This window comes from Cebus imitator, unplaced genomic scaffold (genome assembly GCF_001604975.1).
Source record: "Cebus imitator isolate Cc_AM_T3 unplaced genomic scaffold, Cebus_imitator-1.0 Scaffold11, whole genome shotgun sequence".
Classification (NCBI taxonomy): Eukaryota; Metazoa; Chordata; class Mammalia; order Primates; family Cebidae; genus Cebus; species Cebus imitator.
Window position 1 is genome coordinate 7,776,605 of NW_016107326.1, and position 24,136 is coordinate 7,800,740.

A 24,136-nucleotide genomic window follows, 5' to 3' on the forward strand; every position below is an offset into this window, starting at 1 on the left:
GGGGCTTTCTATCCTAGACAGTCCAAGCTCCAAGGAAGAGGGGATCCCCTGGGACAGCCTCAGTGTTCCAGAACCCAATGCTTCTGAATGGTTAACTCCTCTCAGTGGCAGAAAGAGAAATCACTCTCAAAGAAAGGCTCACAGCGGAGTCACAATAGGGCATCCATTTTCAGAAAATAACTCCTTCCAAATCAATTACCTATTCACTTTTCCAGTCCATTTAGCATTTAAACTTTCGCTTAGAGACAGGGTGAGAAATTTCAGTAAACAGCCAAACCATCTTGGATTGCTTAGGGTCTGGGCCCAGGGGCTGACAGAGTGCACCTGCTGTGTTCAGTGACAGGAGGCTCCAGGTAAACAGGAAGCCACCAAATGGTCCGCTTCCCTCCCTCTTGCATACAGAAAGAAAACCGTGACACAGAGGAGGCCAAGGGCACTCAGGACTGTCCTCTCCTTCATGGTAAAGGCTGATCAGTTTTCTTTCGATGTCTTCAGACCTCTCTTTCAGGAAGGTGCTTTGGTTTGTAAGTAGGCAGGAAGTGCAAGCAAATGGTTTTTCTTCCTCAGCCCAATGAGCTTCCAGATCCCCCTGATTCTTCCCAGTGAGAAGCAGCCTTGTCAAATCCTTTGTGAAGGTGTCAAGAGATCAGGCTGAATGTTTCACCATTCTCAGGGAATTTGTGTTTTCAGAGGGCACAAAGCCCCCATTCATCTTAAACTCCACATCTGAGATTTTTTTTTTTTAAATTTTAGAGACATAGTCTCACTGTTGCCCAGGCTGGAGTGCAGTGATGTAATCATAGCTCATCGCAGCCTCAACCTCCCGGGCTCAAGCAATCCTCCTTCCTTGGCCTCTAGAGTAGCTAGGACCATATGTGTGTGCGGCCACATTAGGCTAATTTCCCTTATATTTGTAGAGCTAGAGTCTCACTGTGTTTCCCAGGCTAGTCTTGAATTCCTGGCCTCAAGTGATTCCTCTCCTCAGCTTCCAAAAGTGCTGGGATTGCATACATGAGGATTCTAAGTGGGGAATCTGAGGCACCGTCATGGCTCACGGCAGGCACCTGGAGCTCTTGAGGTCACCCCCACCAAGTGACCTCTATTCTACCTGCAGTGGCCATGGTGGGTGGCTTTGATCCATCCTGCCAAGCCATTGGAAAGAGAAGCTAAGACTTATTATAAGATGACAGTTGTCCATGTAGGGGCTCAACGCCTCCTTCTGTACATTTGGTTCCACATTTCCTCAGCAAAGGGTGAAAACACTTTGAAAGGCTTTATTTCAGTAGCTTCTCTGTTGGCTCTATGATTAGACTTGATTGGAAGACAGATTAAAATTCCTTTCATTCAGGGACTGGCAAGATTTGTTTTGCCCTATTAGAATCAGAAAGATAGGGCTTCATGCCACTCTTCATAAATGTGTCTACATCACAGGAGGCATACAGGATAACTGCAGTTCATAAGTTTGCATAAACAATGCATCCAAGTCCAAGACTATCAGGCCTGTTGAGAAAAGTGGGGCCAGTGGAAATTCCCCAGGCGGAGACCATGTGATGACCCCCCTTCCTGTTCATCACATGGGGCCAAGCACAGGGGACGCCCTCGGCAATTGGTGACTGCTCCAACTGTGCTGAGCAGAGTTGGGAGGCTTTCTTTCAAGGGGCACATTCAATATCCCTGAGAGCCAAAGAGCATCCAGTTAATGGTCACTTACTCACAAACAGTAGGGAAGGACAGACCCACGAAGGCACTGGAGAGATATTCTGTGTACATTTCATTTGAGACTCCTTCCAAGTAGTATTTCTGCCACGTGTCTTCCTCAATCTAAAGAAAAGGAACACATGCGGAGAGTTTAAAATATGACAGAGGTCTATAAAAGGGAAGCCTGAGTTATACTCTCAGGCAAACAAATGAATGCACTAATTAGAAGACAGTGACCTTTTCAGCAGTTAGGAACTCCTCTGCACCCACAAAAAGCCTTTGATGACCTTAAACTCATGAAGTGTGTGCCCTCTGAAACATCACTTCTTTTTTTAACCTGCATGATTTCTTTAACTTTATTTATTTATTTATTTAGACATGGTCTTACTGTCACCCAGGCTGGAGTGCAGTGGATCATAGCTCGCTGTAGCCTTGGACTCCTGGACTAAGGCAATCCTCCTGCCTCAGCCTCTGGAGTAGCTGGGACCATAGGTGTGCATCACCATTTCTAGCTATTTGTTTTTTTTTTTTTCGAGACAGGGTCCTGCTATGTTGCCCAGGCTTGTCTCCAACTCCTGGTCTCAAGTGATGCTCCTGCCGCTTCTTCCCAAAGTCCTGGGATTGCATGTGTAAGCCACTGTACCCAGTCTTTAATCTGTATGACTTCTAATGGTGTGGAGACATGGGCATTCACCCACAATATTAGTGGGCAAGGAAATTGATACAACTGTTTTAAATTATTATCAAATTGTAATTATAATCAAAATTACAAAAGTACATACTCCTTTACACAACAATTCCATTTTAAGTATTCATAGCAAAAAAAAAACAAGAAAACAGAGGTAAAAGAACATATAAGAACATCCTTCTATTCATGAAAAAATGGAACTAACCATAAATGGTATACATACAATGAATACTAAGAAGCAATTAAAAATTATAATGAAAATATATACCAGTTCATATAGAAATTCTGTAAAAAGGCACATTATAAAATAGTGTGTATAATCTGATTCTATTTTTTTAAATGCCCTATAGTTATCTTAATGTTTTTAAAGTCATAAAAAATATCTAGAAAGCTTTATATCAAAACACTAACAGTTGTTCCCTCTGAGTGGTAGAACGATACTTTTTTTTCTCTATAGATTCCTCTCTTGTCTGAAGGCTTTTATAATGAACAGCATATATTATAATGAAACAGTATATTTCTACTTTGCATAAAACGAGATTTGTCTGACCCCACAAGGAATATGACCAAAAGTAACATGCAGTCGTTTCAGAGAGATCTTGCTCCAAATTTCACTAAAGTATGCATTTTTTTCTAAGTGGTAAAGGTTAGTTGGTTTTCTCAGCAACCCTTTTCACTCTAAACATCTCTGGAAGGATTTTACAATGGAGTCAATCTTTTCTTTCTTTCTTTCTTTCTTTTCTTTTTTTGTTTTTTTGAGACAAATTCTTGCTCTGCCACCCAGGCTGGAGTGCAGTGGTAGGATCTCAGCTCACTGCAATCTCTGCCTCCTGGGTTCAAGAAATTCTTTTGCCTCAGCCTCCTAAGTAGCTGGAATCACAGGTGTGCGCCACCAAGTCCAACTAATTCTTGTATTTTTGGTAGAGACAGGGTTTCACTATGTTGATCAGACTGGTCTTGAACTCCTGACCTCACATGATCCGGCCTTGGCCTGCCAAAATGCTGGGATTACAGGCATGTGCATGCCACCTCGGCCAGCTTGCAATGGAGTTAATCTTTAGAAACTGGTGAATTACAAGGAGAATTTTGAGCCTCTTTGGGAGCTTAGGGATCTTGCAGGCCTCCCTGAGGGAAGGAGGGCAAGCTGTGTCTTTGGCTGCAGCCTTTCAGGCTTCCCTTCCATTGGGGGCTTGGGTAAGAGGAAGATGAGAGGAAGCCACCCCGCCAACAGGAAGTGACTCTTTAGAATATCTTGTGCTGATCTTGTATTAAAAGGCATCTTGCCTGCGGCCAGTCAGTTAACTGGGAGAAATGCAACACATGGATCAGAAGGAGACCTACAAACAGTGGGAAAAGGACACCCTATCATCTACTTGGTGACGCTCTGGCATACAAAAGCCAAAAAAAATGTAGAAATAAACTGAACGCTTTCTAGCTCTGTGCTTTTTGTCTGGTTTATTTTGCTCAGTCTGGGTGATTAGATCATGTAGGTTAACCTCATTAGTTTGAGCTGCTTCCAGCCTACTCCCACAGGTTAGGCATTAGCTAGGCAGTGCTGCTTGGTATGAGCTGTTTATCTATAAATTGGCCTTCCCCAGATTGGGGTCTTTAGAAAAAAAAGTCACTCAACCATTTCTATTACTAAATGGTATGATTTTAAAATTAACTGCAATGTGTTTAGCTGAGCATGAACTTTTTAATTTCTCCAAACCATAATATCTCAATAATTTTTTTTCAAATAAAAGATATGCTTCACTTATAAGCAAAGGTCACTAACTCTAACTAATTTGAAGAAAGCCTAGTCTGCCTTAGTAAAACATGTTGGAATATAGAATATTTGGGGAACAGTATGAGCATAATTTGTTTTATTAATGAATGGGATACTATCCGAGGTATCACTAATTATAAATCCTCATACTAGAGCCTTATGAGCAGATGGTATTCCTGAAGTAAAACAATTCAGCCTATTCTTTTTACATGTGTTCTTTTATAATGTGTTGTTTATGATTTAATTTAAATACAACAACTGGCGATCAAAAATAATGAAAATATAAACCTTTATTTTTGATCGTTGGTGGTATTCCTCAATTAGTATGGTTTTAAACAAGGTACTTTTAGTTTTGGTCAGAATTTTCATGCTTTATGTCTTAATGAAGCTATTCTTTAGACCAAATCTTTTTGTACGTAAATCACGAAACTTTTTAAATAAGAAGGAATACCTTCTTTGTAGGATAACAATATTATTCGTGTTTGTTTTGAATTTAGCAAAAATTGTTTTATTGATTCATTAACATTCATTCAGCAAATATTGATTGTGCATATTTTTCATCTTAAGATCTGTTCTAGTTTCTGATTAAATCAACACTGGTATTTACTTCCCGTATTTTTGCCTTTGCTGGAGGAAGCACCAGATGTATCTGACTATGATATATCTGATCAAATATGTCTTTTACTGATTTTTCCATAACTTTTTTCCTGCAAGTTTGCCCTTGCGGCTCATCTGAAGTGCTTGAGGACTGAAAGCCAAATAACTGAAAAACAGTACAGAATGTTCTAGAAAGCAAAATGTCTCTTCTATATCCTTGTGTAGACCTGCAGATAGTCTCTATACACTAGACCTGGTAGCATTGAATCAACTGAGTAAATGCTGGGGAGTTTAGATCCATTGCCATTGCCATCTGTTTAAGATTTCCACATCTTTAACACTATTTCCATATGGACAGTCAATATGTTTTTGAGGTTTCTGGTCAAGGAATTTCACTTTAAAAAGAGTCTAAAATTGCTAACTGAATTACACTGTCATCTTTTCAAGCAATGTATGTAGTTGGTGGGAATGTAAAGTGGCACAGCCACCGTGGAAAACAGTATGGTGGTTCCTCAAAAAATTAAACATAGAATTACCATAGGATTCATAATTCCACTTCTAGACATATATCCAAAGGAATTGGAAGAAGGATCTCAAAGAGGCATTTGTACACTCATGCTCACAGCAGCATTACTCCTAATATCCAAGAGGTGGAAGCACCCCAAGTGTCCATGGACAGATGACTAGATAATCAAACTGTGGTATATTTACAATGGAATATTATTCAGCCTTAAAAAAGAAGAAAATTCTGACACATGCTATAACATGGATGACCCTTGAAGGCATTATGCTAATTGAAATAGCCCAATCACAAAAAGGGCAATGATGTTATGATTTCACTTATATGAGGTACCTAGAGTCCTCAAATGCATAGAAACAGTAGAATGGTGGCTGCCAGGGTTTGGATGGAGAGGGAATGGGGAGTCACTATTTAATGAGACAGAGTGTCAGTTTTGCAAAATAAAGAGTTCTGGAGGTAGATGGTAGTGATGGTCACATAACCATGTGAATGCATCACTGAACTATATGCTTTAAAATGATTAAGATACTAAATTTTGTATGTGTATTTTACCATAATTAAAAGGATTTTTAAAACCCTTATGTATAACATAAGAGCAGGAGAATCAGTAACTATAATTAATAATAGGACCATTTAATCCTTAAGTCATGCCAGAACAAGGACAGGAATAGGTGGATCACATCAGACGAGACAGGAGTGAGAACCCAGCATCATGACATCTAGCGCATCACAAACTCAGCAACAGAACTTCGATCTTCATACCTACTCAAGGGCTGAAATTACAACCTCCTAACAACGTTGCTTTTCTAAGTCTCGAGTATGGTATCTTTGATTTTCTTTGGAAAAGCAAAAACAAAAGTGTACATTTCTCATACAATGTATTCTCAAGACAGAAAAAGAAAATCAGTGTAAAATACATTGAATTTAAATCCTTGGCCACACCTGTAATCCCAGCACTTTGGAAGGCTGAGGCAGGAAGTTTGAGGCTAGACGTCTGAGACCAGCCTGGCAACATAGCAAGACCCTGCCTCTACAAAAAAATTAAAAATTTGTAAAGTATGTTAGCACACCCCTGTAGTCTCAGCTACTCAGGAGGCTGAGGCAGGAGGATAGCTTGAGCCCAGGAGTTCAAGGCTGCAGTGAGCTATGATTGCACCACTGCACTCCAGCCTAGGCAACAGAGAGATCCTGTCTCTAAAATAAACAAATAAATAAAACCTTGTGTTTAATACCAAGAAAATGAAAGTGAACAAAGATATCTGGACAAGGTGAAGGGGGTTATTGTCATTATGAATTCCCCTTTTACAGATGATAAAACTGAGGCACAGAGAGGTTAAGAAAGCTGCTGACACTCACAAGTGAATATGTGGTACAAACAGGATTTAGAGTTCACAATCTTAACCAACCACCACAAAGACAGAGGTGTGGGGAAGTTGTGGTGTTAGGATTTGGGGAGATGGGACAGATTTCCTGCGTACAAATCTGTAAGAGGGAAATATCAAAAACAAAGCCCATCAGCGACTCAAAAGCTCAAACTCAGTAGCCCATGACTTTACGAGACATCTAGCAAGGAGTAATAATCCATTTTGGCTCTAGCTGAAGGGGTGGTTCAAGCCTCCTCTCAGGGCATAAAAGTATGGCTTCTGTTATATAAAATAGAACCTTCCTAGCCTACAACTTCTTTCCTAAAATAGTGCATGCTGTTCCCCACACTTGTGTTGTCAATGTATTTTTAACTGTAATGTGAAGACACACTTCTCAGCAGAAAAATGAAGGAATGGGACCAAAATGACTTAGGGAAAGGTGCCAGAATTAATTTGCCAGCCATTCAGCAATCAGTCAAAGGCAGAGCATTTCCTGAGGCAGCAATTTATCCTTTGGCTGTCACATCAAACCCCAGCTGTTTCAGAAGAGTGCCTAGCAAAGATGAGCAGGTGATGCTCTGTGGGTCCTTATTCATCAAATACACAGGGGATCGTCAGTGAGAACAGGGGATTGAGCCAATGAACTAGCTTGCCTACACCTTTCACTGTCTTATTTATCTACTCTTCATTATCTAATTTTTCAACCAGTCTAGTTGAACCTCCCAAGCAAATGGTTTCACACCAATCCGTGGGCAGACAGCTCCCCCATCAAATGTACGTTCCAACTGGAAACCTCAGCCTTGGCTCCACGGGAAGTCACACCTTCCTGATCCCAGGTTCCGCATGTGTCACTAATGGTGGGTTGGTAATGATGCCTTTTATTTTTTATGCTTCCTCTGATTAGAGTGAAACTGTGTTTCTCTAATGCTAACAGCCCGGTGAATGTGAAAAATTCAGCTCTCCTGGCTAGGGGTATGTTATAGCATCATGATTTCTGTTCCCAGTAAAGAGTCTGAATAACTGTGTTGATTACAACCAAATAATTTTGCAAAAGTCCATCCCTACCCCTGAAGTCATGTAAATAATTCCAAAGATTGTCATATACCAGTTCTCATTTAATTGAAAACAGGCATACTCTTTTAATCCAAATATGTATTATATTATGCACATCAAAAATAAAGAACTAAAAGGAAATTATAAAAACCAATGACCATTATGTTAATAGCTGCAATAAGAAGAGATGAGTCGTAACATATACACACTGACACTGCCCAAAATGGGTAGTAAAAGGTTAGTGTATTCACAATAACTTATCACATTTACTATTTTTAAAAAGCCTATATAAATTTTCAGTAAATACTCTTCCTGTAAAGGATCCACAGTTTTAAATCTTAGAAGTGCTTAATAAGAATTAGTTACATTTGAATGAATATTTATATACATAAATTATGCAATACATTGTCACTGTCCCTTGAAATGAGATTGTCTGAAACAGAAAGCAGTCATATGAACTGACTGGCATATCTTAGATGCCATTAAAAGGTATTTATCCTGATCCCCCCTACATACCCCAGAAAATGTGTCAAGTCCTTGCCTAAGATAACAAACATGAAATCAAAATTGATGGGTTCTAAGCTGATGAATGTTTGAGCTGGTTACTAAAATGAGTGGGGGGTCATTTGTATCCATTCCTCAACAGCATGCTCTGTCAAGGGGAAAAGTTTAATTGAATGTTGCATTTTCTCATTTCTTGTAGGAAAGTAAGATGTTAAGGCCAGCAAGATATTAAGAAGACTTCATCATGGGACTTCTCAGACTCTCTCCTCCTCTATTTCCCTCTATGTTCCAATGTCAACAAACTTGCCCCAGTTTTTATCAAAGGGCATGTGGTTATCTCCTTCTCCACCCCTTCTTAGCCTCTCCATTCTTCAGTATAATTGCAAATCCTGAAAGCAATTCATAGAATAAACAAAATGAAATGTTTGAGTCTTGCTAGCTGAGGTCCAAATGGTGCCAGCACAGAGAATGCCTCTTTGCACAGCTTTCTGTGGTGGAGCAAACGAGTGACAAAGTTGAAACCAAAGGGAGAAAGCAGAAGAGAACAGTGATTTACACCTTTTCAGAATGTATTTCTTCTCTGTGCCAAACTGCATCTCAACACTGAACTTCCTGGATGTGGCCTCAGTTCAGCTGCCTTTCTGAATGTTGCTTGGATTTCAGGGACTCCATAACAATTTGGCATTCCACAATTATGGCCTACTTCAGAGAGCATTTTCCAGATGTGTGAATAGGACAAAGAGATCTCAGATTTTTCCAAAGGCTTCGGTACAATGTCAATTAAAACAATTTTGGGAGGATTTGATGAAATGCCAGATAATTGGCTGCTTCAGCCATGAACAAATAAATTAACAACTCCAAAGATTAATTTCGGGGTGGACTGGAGCCAAATCTCTTACTCCTAGACAAGTGGGCTGCAGACTATCAAACGAGATCTCTTCCATCAGGCACTATGAAAAAGGAATCAGCCCACATGAGGTGTTCAGAGAGAGATTAACAGACCATACCACATGCAAAAGCATCAGAATACACAGCATTTCCCCCCACTCCATTACCCCAAACAGGATTATTTCTGGAAAGACAGAGTGCCAGAGGAACTAAAGGTAAAGGAAGGGTAACAGCAAGAGTGATAGCAGAACTTTTTAAAAGAATAATTATTGAGAAATGATTTTTTAAAGTGTTACGTATGTGGCAAGAAACTGGTACTTTTTTTTAGTATGTAAAAGGTTTTGCCACTCTCTCCTTAATTTTCTCTTCCGTGTAAAAAAGGTGTTTACGCTTAAGAGATCTCTTTAAAAATTGGCCTATTTACTCTCTGTCCAGATACGAATTTGGTTTTGCAACCTTGCTAATAGTAAAGAACATCTTTACATGTCCTTCAAATAATATGGCTTTTTAAAAATACCACTAAAAATAATTCTTATTTGGGTAAATTGAGCAGGAAGTAAATGTTTTCAGGCAGATGACTGCCAAACTAACCTTAGGATAGTTCAGCTTCGTATGCAGGGTTTTCCAAGGCAGCCCTTCTCACCCCATCTGAGGTGAGGGAACAGGGTTTAGCTTTTATTTCTAATATTCATTCTTTTGCAAAATCCAGTGAAAATGAATTATGGGCCAGACATTGGCTCACACCTGTAATCCCAGCACTTTGGGAGGCCAAGGCAGGAGGATCACTTGAGCAGAGGAGTGTGAGACCAGTCTGGGCAACATGGTGAGACCATAAACAAATAAATAAATAAATATAAAAGATAAATAAAAATGAATTACAAAAAAATGAAATGGAAAGACGATATGCAAAGTACAAATCCAAAATTTTTCACATAGATTCACAACCATTATAAAATTAATCCATCAGATTGCTTGGAAAGTTTCTAAGCACTTACTCTCATCTTCTGTACTTAACTCATCACGGATGAGTAACAAACAGCTCACAGTCCCCATCCATGGACCACGGACCACACATGGAATTGTGCTGGTCCACAACATGGCACCTCTCTGTCTTAAAAATCTGACTTCCCACAATTTCCCATTTCAGAAAGGCAGAATTATTCTCAACTAATACATCCCAGAATAAACTTGACAGAACTTAACAGCAAGGGTTATCTGAAACAAAGGAGAACGTGAGGAGATTCCGTAGCGGCCCCCACTAAAATGTAGGAAATGTTGAAGGCACAGATTTTTACCCGAATCTCCACTGCCAGGACTGTGCATGGTACATAGTTATAGCTCAATACTAGTTGCTGAATGAATGAAATAAACTTGGGAAGCACAGAATTTAACAAAGACAACTTGTTTCATTTAATTTTATTATTTTGTTATTAATGTAATGCTCCTTAGAGTATTTAACATGTTAAGAGGAATTGTAAATCTCCAAGGGGGACACTTGATATTTAGTTGCAGAATCCTTTATTTCAAAGAGCAGGTCAAGGAGATGGGAAATGCTAATCTAAAAACTTCCTCTCCTGACTTCCCACCCTGAAATCTGTTTCCCTTGACCCTTCTATCACAAATATGTCTCTCTATGACTGTTTTCAGTTGTCAAACTTCAATACTTCCTGTAACTTTCAAGTCAGAAACTACCTCCTCTCTGAGGCTTTTCCTCATTTCACCAATGTGCTGTGCTGTCCCTGCCTTAATGGGAATAGTAACTGCACACATCTCTCAGGAGGCCATGAGGGCTGAATGAGATGATCAGTACAGAGTGCTTAGAACAGTACCCGACACTTAGTAAGTGCTCCATGTGTGGTGATAAGCATTAAGTACCATCACACATTAGCATCCTCGAACGTCTGAAGAGAACGACAATGAAGTGGAATTCCACTTCCGTATTCGACTGTAAGCTCCTTAAAGGAAGGGCTGTCTTACTCAGTTCTCTATCTTCCAGAATGAGCAGCACAGTACCTTGTAAATAAGAGGTGCTCAGTTAATATCTGCTGAGTTGAACTAAGCAAGGTAAAACTGGAGAAAGAGACCTAAAGAAACAAGAACAACTTTTCTAGGCAGCTGATCATAAGTAAGCATAAATAACTTCATAGCATTCACTGTTGGGGCATGAAATAAACCAGTTCTGCTTCTGGGCGTGGAAAAAAATTCTGCACTCTTAGGATCTTCCAGGGAGGATGTATAATTGGGTCATTTTTACACTTCCCAAAAAACTTCTTACTATGAGCAATATTTTCTGGGAAATTTTTCATTACACAACATCTTGGGCTTCTTAGCAAGTGGCTTACGGTTTTCTAAATTCTAAATCCAATAACTTGGAGGCTTGAATTTGAAAGACAAAACTCTCAAGAACTGGTATATTGCCACCAATCTAACTGGAGTTATTCCTACTAGCTAGGAGTCCTTCCTGCATTCCTCTGGGGGAGGAAGGCCCGTTCCCCCGCCTTCCATCTCATGCCTATTCTATCTTCCCCATGTGACTCAGCCCTCCTTGTCTTCTTCTTGTCTTCATTTTTTTGGGATTCCAAAGTAAAGTCAAACAATTCAACAGGAAGTAAACTGAGCCCAGGGAAGGTAATATTTGGCAAGTTCATTACTCCTGAATTCCAAAATCAAGGCCAAAACTGAGAGAAGAAGAAATGGGTTAGAAAGAATATTTGAATCCATATAGGAATGAGGAGCTTACTGTCGTTAACATAAAAAACTAGAGAGTTGCCTGTGCCTTTGAAGGATCTTTACTATTTTAGACAATTTGGTGAGAATCCCACCATTCACTGCTGTTAACAAGTGACAAGGTCTCACTAGTGGATGTATCTGAGGGCTTACTTAATAATAGTCCGCGGAAACATGGAGTCCAGTGCTTTCTATACTTTGATATGCACGTATATCACCCAAGGCTCTTGGTAAAATCCGGTTTCTCATGCCTTAGTCCTGGGGTGGGGTCTAGTCTATGAATCTGCATTTCTAACAAGCTCGCAGATGACACTGACACTTCCCATATAGGGACCATACTTTGAGTAGCAAGGAGCTGTTCCCAATGACTGTGAAGAATATGGGACAAGTATTCTCTACGATGCCTTGAGGATCAGAGATTCAAAAGAATCAATTACAGCCTAAAGCATTTGAACCAGACATGAAAAAGAATGCTTTCCGTGAAGTATTGCTAGATATTGGAGCCAGTAACAGAGAAAGCTTCTAGATAATTAAGCACAAGATGGGTATCCAAGTGTTTGGGCTGTTGTGATAATTAGCCCAAACAATATTTCAGGGGTCCAGATTTATCTACTTAGTCTCTCTCCATTGATCCAGTGACCCCAATAATAGCTTAATCTCCACTGGAATGTGGGTTGTGTAGATACAGAAGCAATGACATGACTGTATTGAATTCAATTAAAAATGAAGTTTCAGAAAATGGCCCTGATTTACATCCCTAATTTCTATTCAACTTTCCCATTTTAGGACACAGTATTGAGTGTGAGGAGGAAAACGCTCGCCAACCCAGTCCCGTTTTAGTGACAGCAGATTCTGGGTACTTATGTCTCCTATCGCCATACAATATGGCCTAATAAAGTCGCGCCAAAGAGACTAGATTTCATTTCAGAGCAAAGGGTTTGGTCATAAACTTTTGCTTTCTGGCTGAACAGAGCTATTCCAGCCGTGAGCATAAATTCTGCTAGTTTTAGGTATCAGAGTGATTGGGAAGCCAAATGGGTTATTTGTGAGCCAGGTAACAAAGGCAGAAGCACCGGCTTTATTGTGTATTCACTGTTATCTGGACAATCTCTTGCCAGTTAGAGAATATTTTCACAAGAAGTTAGAAGCGATTTAAGAAATTCCCCTCTGCGGTTTCCTAGAGTGGATTTTAGGACTCATCAAAAAGACATTTGGGTTCAGAGATTGAAAGCAGGCAGCCTACAAATTGCTGAGGTATTTAGCTGGGCTTAGCAGTTTTCCTTTCAGGAGAAACCCATGATTCTGAGTGCCCACTGAGTACAGTAGGAAAGTGCCTAAGCTCATGCAGCTTCAAAAAATCCCAGCCTCATCATGTGCTCCTGAGTCAAGGTGCATAACCTCTTCCAGCCTTAATTCCCTTCCCCTGCAAAATGAGAGCAACATTAGTACCTACCTCCTAGGAAGGCAGCTGAAATGAGGTGGCACATGTAAAGTGCTTAGCAGGATGCCTGGCAAATAGCGAACATTTGTGGAGTACTTTCACAGGTCAGGCGAGCATGTGTTCTAATTATACTAAAAGGTGGCATTTATTGAGTGTGTACCGTGTAGACAGTCTGTAAATGTCAGCTGTCCTTATAAGTAATGAGTGATACGTGATGACACTGATGATGGTGATGACAGACAAGATAACTCTGCCATTCAGACAAAGGAACTTAGCCAATGAGATGTGGGGCTTAGGTTCATGGCTTCCTATTGCTTAGCTGCTGCTGGAAAAGGCTGGGACATGAGTGATCATCCAATGGTTCTCTGAATTGAAGAGAAACATTAAGCTGTCTGAGTTTGTTTCCAAAAGATAGCAATATTCTCTGGAGTCCTCCCTACCACCCGCAGACTTTCCTAATGGCCAATAAGTTAACTCTGGATAGATATGATGACAAGGGAGAAGTTGATATTTGGAGGAGACATGATGGTCTCCCAAAATAGAAAATGTATCGTGTGCGTAGCACCATTAAGGTGATGCAGGGTCACCCAACGGGGCCTTCTGAAAGGAGCTCTGGGCAAGCAGGACCCTGAAGACCAGAACGAATTAGCTCCTGGTAGCTCCTGCACTGGACGCTTGCCCACATCTCTCAGTTAGTTCTCCCTACACACTGGGTATCTCTCATTCTCCTTCCTATCAAATGGCTTTGCTACTCACTTCCAGTTTTGCCACCTGATTTTGAATGGATACCTGGCATATCCTTGGTCCACAGGATGAGTGTGCCAAAAAAAAAAAAAGTTCTTATTCAAAATATTATTTTTAAAAATACTTGTCTAGCTTGTATTTAGAGGAGAGGCTGAGTACTAGGCGGGGTGATAAGAGAGAGGAATGATCACTGGCCAGAGCCCTCTGCCTCTATTGCCCCTAGTAATTCAATCTGGAGCCTAATTTTGCATACTCAGCAAAAGAAAAGTTTTGCAGTCAAGCTGACCCATGCTTTTTAGAAAGCAAGTTAGAAAATATCTGTCACTACTTGAACATGTCATTTGGGAGGAAGGGACTCATCCTTCCTAGCCCAAATACCTTATCAAAATATTCCCCCAAATGCCTTATTATTCAAAGTAATCACAAACTTTCTGCCTCCTGAGAAGAGTTCTGGGAAGCACACTTTTCTATTTCTTGTTGCATTCCAAGGAATGTTTTACCACTCACGGTAGTTCAGCAACCTCAGAAAACTGCCAGGCAGGCCATCACCCTGCAGTTGATATAAGATAGGAAGAGAGAGAGGATTTGCTATGATCCTGTTTGGGCAAAGAGACCCCTCCCTGTCCCCATGCTCACTTGTCCCATGAGCAAGTTCAAGTCGATAATATATGTCTATCCATTGAGGTAACTCATTCCAGCATACAGCTGTTCTCCTTCCAGTCACCACCACTGCAGAACTCTCCCTGGGCAAAGCTGTACTTGCTGGATGGGTTTTCATTAACATATGGGAAAGAATAGTCAGCAAATCTTCCCTGTTGCAGAGGACTGGGAAAAACCAGACAGATGCACCTAGTTCTCACCTATCCATGCAAAGAAAATCACCTAGCCTTAGGGAGTGGAGGGTGGATTGCCAGAGAGGCTGAGGGGGTTGGAAAACCAGTGTCATTTAGGTTGATGAACAATGCTGCCGCCCTAAAAAATGTGTTCAGTCAGAAAATTCTGCTGACTCCGTATCTCACCACAAAGAGCTCCAGGGACCTTCCCCGACATCAGTCATTTACAAAAGTGTTGGCAACACAAAATTGTAAGCACTGTAGGTAGGGATGCCTTTATGCCACCTTAGAGGGTAGTTTTATATCAGGCTTATTCCTCTATCTTTTCCCATCAGTGATCCAATTCTGACCCAGTCTCAAGTCTCATCACAAATAGAAAGCCAAATAGGACCTACTTCCATCTCCTAGGAAAGTTGAAGGAGAGAATTTATAGACTGAGGGGTGGGTGCTTTCATATACAGATAATCTTTCAAAAATACCATGAGCTCTGCCATTTTTTACGGCAGGTAAATAGGGAGCTCAGAGAGGTTGAGTAACCTTCCCCAGGTCTTACAGCAAATCATGTCCTAATCAGAGGCTTATAATTCTCACCCTGTCCCATCCTCCTGCCCACGACACCCGCACATCCCCGCTCACACTTCACAAGCCAAGGAAAACAGGAGGAGTGAGGGTTGTGGTAGCAAATTTGAATAATACAGTGGTCCATGGGTACATATAGCAGAGAAACACTATCTGGGATCTTCAGATGATCAGTTTAATCCCAGTTAGAGTGGGATACCCAATCCCAGTTCTGAAGGGGCACCAAATATTCCTCTTTCCCTGGCTCTTGCCCCTCTAACCTATTTAAAGAGAAGAGAAAAATACTCAACCACAGATGGAAATGTCCTTCTCATTGCCAAATTTTAGCCAAAACAAGAAATCAACAGAAGCTTCTTAAGAAATTATATCCATTTTGTCCCAGTCTAGAAAAAGGAGAAATGGATAGAATCTGTCATTCGAAAAAGCAATGCCATAGGTATGCGTGCTAGGAATAAACAGACTTCTGCACCCAGTCTGACAACAAAGAGCTTCTGCATGCCAAAATCAGTAGACACAGAGATATATGTTACTTCTCAGTGGGCAGAGGTACCCTATCTACTTACAGGGTATGAAAAAAAGAGAGGAAGTGATGTCTCTCTCTCACAGACATCAATTAGTTCCCATCCTCCAGTGCATACAGAGTCCAGCCATCAAGACAAGACCCCTGTATTTCTCTGAACATGAAACCCTCATCAGTGGGACCGCATCACTCTTGTTACCAAGAAATACACGTGGTAGTTAATGATAGAAACTACAAAAATTATACTCGGCTGAAAGGTTTTATTGCATGCCATTTTTCCTGATGGCAGATGGCTGCCTAAATTGATCTCAGTGCCATGTTACAGGTGCCCCTAAGTTTCTCTAAATCAGCCAAATGAGTTTGAAAGTTGAAACGGCCACCTCACAATGTTCTACCAGGAGACGCACTGGATGGCACTGTAATGTAGTTTGCTGAATTACAGTATTCATAGCCTCTGATTTAAAAAAAAAAAAAAAAAAAGGTGAACTACCACAAACTTGCACCACAGAGAATAATTACTGAATATGCTAAAAAGCCATGATGCTGAAGACCCTGACTTAAAGACAATATTCTCCCCATTCTGGCTGTAAATAGCAAACATAGAATATGGCGGCTAAAGGGATATCTGAGTTCTGGTTCTGGGTAAGATGGAGTAATCATAGTTCACCCTGTCTCTCCCACTGAATGCAGCTCTAAGACCTGGACAGAATGCATGGAGCAGCTATTTGAAGACACTGAGAATAAACAATAGCAGGTAGACAGAGGAAGAAGACCTGAATTAGAAGTAACACCAAATTAGCAGTCAGTTTACCATTGTTTTCCTCTGGTATCCTCTGACCTGACCTCAGATCATCAGGATGTGGACAATAGAAAAGCTCCAGGAGAAGCTCTCATTCTCAGGGAGTAGAACTAACTAATGAGAAGTAACTCTTAGAGAAAATGGAGGAAGTCACTGTTTTCCCTCCCTCCCTCCCTCCCTTCCTTCCTTCCTCTCTTACTTCTTCCCTCCCTCTCTCCCTCCCTTCCTTATTTCCTTCCTTCCTTTCCTTCCCTCCCTCCCTCTTTTCCTTCCTTTTCTTCCTTCCTTCCCTCCCGTCCACCCTTCTTCCCTTCCTTCGTCCTCTTCTTCCTCTTCCTTCCCTCCCATCCTCCCTCCCTTCCTTCCTTCTCTTCTTTCCTTCCCTCCCTTCCTCCCTCCCTCCCTCTCTCCCTCCCTTCCTTCCTTATTTCCTTCCTTCCTTTCCTTCCCTCCCTCTTTTCCTTCCTTCTTCCTTCCTTCTCTTCCTTCCTCTCCTCCTTCTTTCCTCTCCTCCTTCCTCTCTTCCTTCTTTCCTTCCTTCCTTTCTTTTTCTCTCCTCCTGTGCCCCACCCCCAAGCCATCTAGTAGTGGTAGTAGCAGTGGTGACAATGCAAACCAGAAAAAGATTAAAAGAGGTAAGAGACTTTTCCTCTCTGGCTAGAGAACCTGTGGTCCCAAGACAATGAAAGCAAAATTCTTTTGCTTTCGTCTCTCTCTGCCCTTCCACCAGTTGGCCCCAGGTGTGAACACAATCACAGAAAATATACAGAAAGCCAGATAATGACAGCCTCAGCAGACCTTCCATCAAAAGATCAAAAAGGAAGGCCCCAGGGAACGTGAAAGTATTGCAGAGATCACAAAGAAAGAGGACATGGGGAAGTAGTCACTACAACTGTTTATAAGCTCTGGGGCTCACACTAAGCTATGCAGGGATGAAACTGACCCTACACAGCATATTTACTCTCTGAGAGCTAACTTGCAATATAGACCACCATCTAGTCTGAGGGCAATATTGGACAGATTCAAATAGCACTGCCAACGCTTTGAAAATGCAACTAACATTGAAATCACAACCCACAGAAGCCTCATAAGAACCTGCAGCCTAAAATCAAGCAGGTCAGGCTCAGTGCAGTGGCTCACATCTGTAATCTCAGGACTTTGAGAGGCCGAGGCAGGTGAATCACCTGAGGCCAAGAGTTCAAGATAAGGCACGCCAACATGGCAAAACCCTATTTCTACTAAAAATACAAAAATTAGCCAGACATGGTGGTGGGTGCCTGTAATCCCAGCTGCTCGGGAGGCTGCACCCAGGAGGCAGAGGTTGCAGTGAGCCAAGATCACGCCACTGCACTACAACTTGGTTGACAGAGTAAGACTTCATCTCAAAAAATAATTATAATAATAAAATAAAATAAAGCAGATCATTATCTGCCAAAATAAAATTATCAGCATTCTTATAAAATTTAAACATGAATCAGAGTTTCATGATAAAAAAATTAAAATATTCACGACACAATAAAAAAGTATTTGCCATTAAGAGTAACCAGGAAAATCTCAACTTGCATGGAAAAAGACAATCAGCAGATGCCAATGCCTAGATGACACCACTGTTGGAATAATCTGACAAAAACCATAAGTCAACTACTATTTCCCAATATAAGAAAGAACGCATTTGTAAAGAAGTAAAAGCAGAATGCATAATTTAAAAATCAAAATTTTAAACATCAATTAAATACTACAATTTAAAAATATAATAACTAAAACACTCACTGAATCAGCTCAACAGCACAACAGAGATGATGGAGGGAAGAGTCAGTAAACTTGAAGATAGATCAATATAAACTGTGCAATTTGAACAACAGAGAGAAAAAAGTATTGAAAAGTTTCACACACAGCCTTAGGATCCTATGATATATTAGGAAAAGATTTAGCATTTGCATCATAGGAATCCCAGAAAGAAAGCAGAAAGAATATGGTGCAGAAAAAAAACCACTTTTTTTTTTTATTTTGAGGAGAAAACAAGTGAGAACTTCTCAAATTTCCCCAGAGACAAACATAGCAGTTGAAGAATCTCAATGAACTCCAACAGGATAAACCTAAAAGAATAATGCCTAGACACAGTGTAATCAAACAACAGAAAACTAAAGACAAAGAGAAAATCTCGAAAGCAATCGGAGAAAAATGATTCATTACTTACAGGTAACAACAATGCAAATAACTGTAGATTTCTCATGAGAAACAATGGAGGCAAGAAGAAAGTAGAACAACATTTTTAAAATGTTGAATCCTGAATTCATGTCCACCAGATATGTCCTTAAGTAATGAAAGTAAAATAAAGGCATTTTCAGATGACAGAAAACAGTGTTTGTTGCCAGAGCATGCCTCTGAAGGAACTGCTAACATAAGTTGGACAAACAGAACAGAAATGATAGCAAAAGGAAGGAAACAAAGAGAAAACAACAACATTGATAAATATTTGAATAATATAAAAGACTTTACTTCCCTTGAGTTCTTTAAAATAGATGGATTGGAGAAAACCAAAAATTATAACATTGATAGAGTTTGTAACAGCTGTAACACATAATACAACTATAACATAAAATGGGGAGGGTAAAGAAACGTACAGCTTGGTAAGGGTTTTACATTTCACTTAAAGAGGCAAATCATTTAATCCAAGTAGATTCAAAAAGTTAAGTATGTACGTTACAATCCCATGAGCATTCAGTTTTTTAAAAACTATATAAAGAAGTATAATAAGAAACACCACAGACAAAATAAAATTCTAAAACTGTTCAAAAGAATTCACAAGAAGAAAGAAGAGAGTTCAAAGTTTTTGAAAAATTAGTCAAATTTTCAAAATTAAAACAGAGGAAACAAACAGAAAGCAAATAAAATATTAGGCGTAAATCCAAACATATCAATATTATAGATAAATTGTCTAATATAACCAATTAAGAGAGATTCATAGAATGGTTTTTTTAAATCGCCCAACTATAAACTGTCTACAACAAGATCACTTAAGTTTTAAAGATATGGTTTGGTTCAAATAAAAAAGAATAAGACATGCTTTTTCCACCAAAACACCAATCAAAAAAGAAAGCTGGAGTGGCTATATTAATAGCAGATAAAGTAGACTTCAGAACAAAAAAAATTACAAGAACGTAGAGACAATATATAATGATAAAAAGGTCAATTCACCAAGAAAACATAACAACCCAAAGTATACGCACTAAACAGACTTTAAAAACATACAAAGCAAAACCTGATGGAACTAAAATAGACAAATACACAGCCATAATTGGAGACCTCAGCATCCTTCTCGTAGTAAGATGCAGAACTAGTAGACAGGTAATCAGCAAGGATATAGAAGAAATGAACAACACCATTAGCCGACTAGTGCTAATTGACATTTATAGAACACGCTGCCCAACAACAGCAGAATATACATTCTTTTTTAAGCTCACCTGGAACATTCACCAAGACAGATTACATTCTGGGCCATAAAATGCACCTTAACAAATTTAAACGAATTGAAATCATGCCAAGTAAGTTCTTAACCATAATGGAATCAGACCACAAATCAATAACAGAAAGATAAGAGGAATATCTCCAAATACTTGGAAATTAGGCAATATATTTCTAAATAATTCATGGATCAAAGAAGTTTCATGTGAAATTAGAAAATATTGTTAACTGAACAAAAGTGAAAATACAGCATATCAAAATTTGTGAAATGCAGCTAAAGCAGGGCCCAGGAAGAAATATATAGCATGAAATGCTCACACTAAAAAGGAAGAGTCTCAAATCCAAAATATAAGCTTCATCTTAAGAAGAAACTAGAGAAGAAGAGCAAAATAAACCTAAAACAAGCAGATAGGAAACAAACAACAACAACAAAAATACAGGAACTAACCAAACCAAAGCCAATTCTTTTTTTTTTTTTTTTTTTTTTTTTTTTTGAGACGGAGTTTCACTTATGTTACCCAGGCTGGAGTGCAATGGCGCGATTTCGGCTCACCGCAACCTCCGCCTCCTGGGTTCAGGCAATTCTCCTGCCTCAGCCTCCTGAGTAGCTGGGATTACAGGCACGCACCACCATGCTCAGCTAATTTTTTGTATTTTTAGTAGAGACGGGGTTTCACCATGTTGACCAGGATGGTCTCGATCTCTTGACCTCGTGATCCACCCGCCTCGGCCTCCCAAAGTGCTGGGATTACAGGCTTGAGCCACCGCCAAAGCCAATTCTTTAACAAATATCAGCAAACTTTGTATCTGGTAAGAGTGACAAATAAGAGAAAAGGCACAAATTACAAAATCAAGAATGAAAGAATGGTTATCACTACCAACACTGTTCACATCAAAAGAACAATAATGGGATACTGTGAATAACTCTACATACATAAATCGAAAAGCTCAGATAAATTAGACTAATTTTTCAAAAACTTTGAAACTGTCACAACTCACCCAAGATTAACTATGTAACCTGAATAGTTCTATAACCACTAAAGACACTGAACTTGTATTTTAAAACTTTCAAGAAAAAAAAAAAAAATCTAGGCCCAAAGTCTCACTCATATCTGGCATTGGGACTTATGAGTTGACGATTTCAGCTCTGATTTTGGACTTGAATTATTTTGCAGGGTTGAGACTTTTAGGGATGGAGGGGTAAGGTGAACATATATTGCATGTGGGATGAATGTAGATTTTTGCAGAAGTTATTAACGATCTTGTGATAGGAAAGTTAACTGAGTGGGCTCTAAATGTAATCTCTAGAGTCTTTATAAAGGAGGTTTGACTAAAGAAGAAGAAATAAAAGATGTGACAATGAAAGCACAATATTGGATTGATGTGATGATAGGGTCATAAGCCAAGGAATGTGGGCGGCCTCTAGAAGCTAGAAAATGCAAGGAAACGGATTCTCCTCAAGAGCCTCAGAAGGAACCAGCCCTGCCACCATGTTGACTCTAACGCCACTGAAACTCAATTTCCAAATTTTGGCCTCCAGAAAAAGAAGAAAAAAAAATTGTGAGATTTACAGCAACCAAGTTTGTACTAATTTATTACAGTAGCCACAGGAAACTAATATAGAGAGTTTCATTTATCTTGGGTAGATATCTAGGAGTGGTATTTCTGAGTCATATGGTAACTCAATCTTTAACCTTTTAAGAAAAATTCCAAATATTTCAACTTAAAAACTTCTTTCTGGGAAAGAAAGTTTAAGAAAATGAAAACACGAGCTACAGATTAGGGGCAAATATTTATAAATTGTATATCCAACAAGATATCCAAAATATAAAAGGAATTCTTAAACAGTAAAAAACAAAAACATAACAACTCAATTAAAATGGGCCAAGTACTTCACCAAAAAGCATATACAGATGACAAACAAACACTGGGAAGATGTTCAACATTGGTAGGGAAATACATATGAAAACCACAATGAGGTGCCACTGCCCACCTACTAGACTGGCTAAAATAAAACGTACTGACAATACCAAGTGGTTGTAAGGATGCAGAACTACAGAAACTCCTGCATTGCCTGCTGATGGGAATGACAAATGGTACAGCCCTTCTGGAAAACACTTGGCAGTTTTTGTTAAAGTTAAATATAAACGTACCCTATAATCCAACAATCCTAATTCAAGATCCTTACCCTAGAGAAATTAAAACTTATATCCACACAAACTTCCATTCAAATGGTTATATCAACTGTATTCATGATTGCCCCAAACTGGAAGCAACCTTAATGCTGTTTGATGGATAAATGGATAAACAAACTGGTCCTCCATATAAGATGCCATACTATTCAGCAACAGAAAGGAAGGAATATTGATACACGTGACAACCTGGATGGATGTCAAGGGAACTATGCTAAATGAAAAAAGCCAATCTCAAAAGGTTCCGTGATGCCTTTACATGACAGACTTGAAAAGACAAAACTGTAATGACAGAGAATAGAGAATAGATCAGTGGTTGCCAGGGCCTAGGAGTGATGGGAGGGTGTGACTCTGCAACATGACAGTGTGAGGGAAACCGGGGGTATGGAAACTACCCTGTACCTGATTGTGGTGGTGGTTGCATAACCACACCATACACAAAATCAAGTTTACTCTATGTTAATTTAAAAAATAAAATGAAAGAGACATCTGGAAAAACATTTCTGAATCTTATTGAGACAAGGTACCTTCAGCATTTTCCTATAATACAAATGGATTATTCTGCTAATAACCTTGAGGACTTATCAATACAAAACCTCAACACCTCCACTCAAATTGCTTGACTTACTTGAATATTTTTGTTGGGATCAGAAGGAGTCTGCAAACATTAGGGTTAGCTATTTTTTTTTTCTCCAAGATATTTTTCTTTCTTCCTTTTATTAGCTCTACCTAACCCGTCTGGATCTCACTCCCTCTTTACAGACACATTTCACACATGGGAAGTCCATCATACTGCACTCTGATCTACTGATTCTTCTTTTGAATAGTTGAGACTAAACTTTATAGCTTTCTTATATCTCCCTCAACAAATCAATCACCATCTCCCTTCCATACTCAGCTGCATCCCTTGACTTGAGCAATATATCCTCCCACTACAAGGCATTATGGTTTAGCCAAGACAGTACTTGCCTGGGTCTTTTCCAGACTAAGCTGCCACCAAGGGAATGGGGCAAACATAGACATCTCCTACCTTGGAAAATAGTTTACTTTTCATATCACACAGTTTTGCATGGTTGAGGGGAAACCTAAGATACTCCTTTTACAAATGTTACAAAGTGGTTTCTATTCTTAGAAGCTATTGATTTGAATATAAAACAAAGCAGTGTTTACATTCAAGACATTTCTCTTGGAGAAGTCATTTGGAACAGTGGGGAAGGCAATGATGTTGTAACATTCTGGCTGAAGCTCTACCGTTCCCCAAGCAACCTTGCAACCAAAGTCATCTTCTGATCTCCTCCTAGAGAGCTATGGTAATGGCTTACTATTCTACAGTTGAAGAACGGTCAGAGACGTTAGGTTTTTTGCATTTGGCATGTTTTCCATATGGTCTTCAACAAAATCCTTGTGTATCTGGTCAAATAACAAAGACTTTAAGTAAAAATATATATCTCAGCCAGGCACAGTGGCTCATACCTATAATCTCACCACTTTGGAAGGCTGAGGTGGACAGATCACTTGAGGTCAGGAGTTTGAGACCAGCCTGGCCAACATGGTGAAATCTCAACTCTACTAAAAATAGAAAAATTAACTGGGTGTGGTGGCTCATGCTTGTAATTCCAGCTACTTGGGAGGCTGAGGCAGGGGAATCACTTGAACCTGGGGACTGCAGGGGCAGGGGAAGGTGGGTTGAGGTTACAGAGGGCTGAGATTGTACCACCACACTCCAGACTGGGTGACAGAGAGAGATCTCCATCTT

At 39.7% G+C, this 24,136-nt stretch overlaps 1 protein-coding gene across 29 annotated transcripts in view; it reads right to left on the reverse strand.

Moving 5' to 3' along the window:
• The window catches only part of KCNMA1 (potassium calcium-activated channel subfamily M alpha 1), a 768,447-nt gene that overhangs the window by 166,363 nt on the left and 577,948 nt on the right, over positions 1-24,136 (reverse strand). For all 29 annotated transcript variants that reach the window (XM_037727278.1, XM_037727288.1, XM_037727276.1 and 26 more), the window contains exon 15: positions 1,712-1,821. In XM_037727278.1, the coding sequence (XP_037583206.1) occupies positions 1,712-1,821 (110 nt within the window). The remainder of the gene's footprint in view (positions 1-1,711; positions 1,822-24,136) is intronic.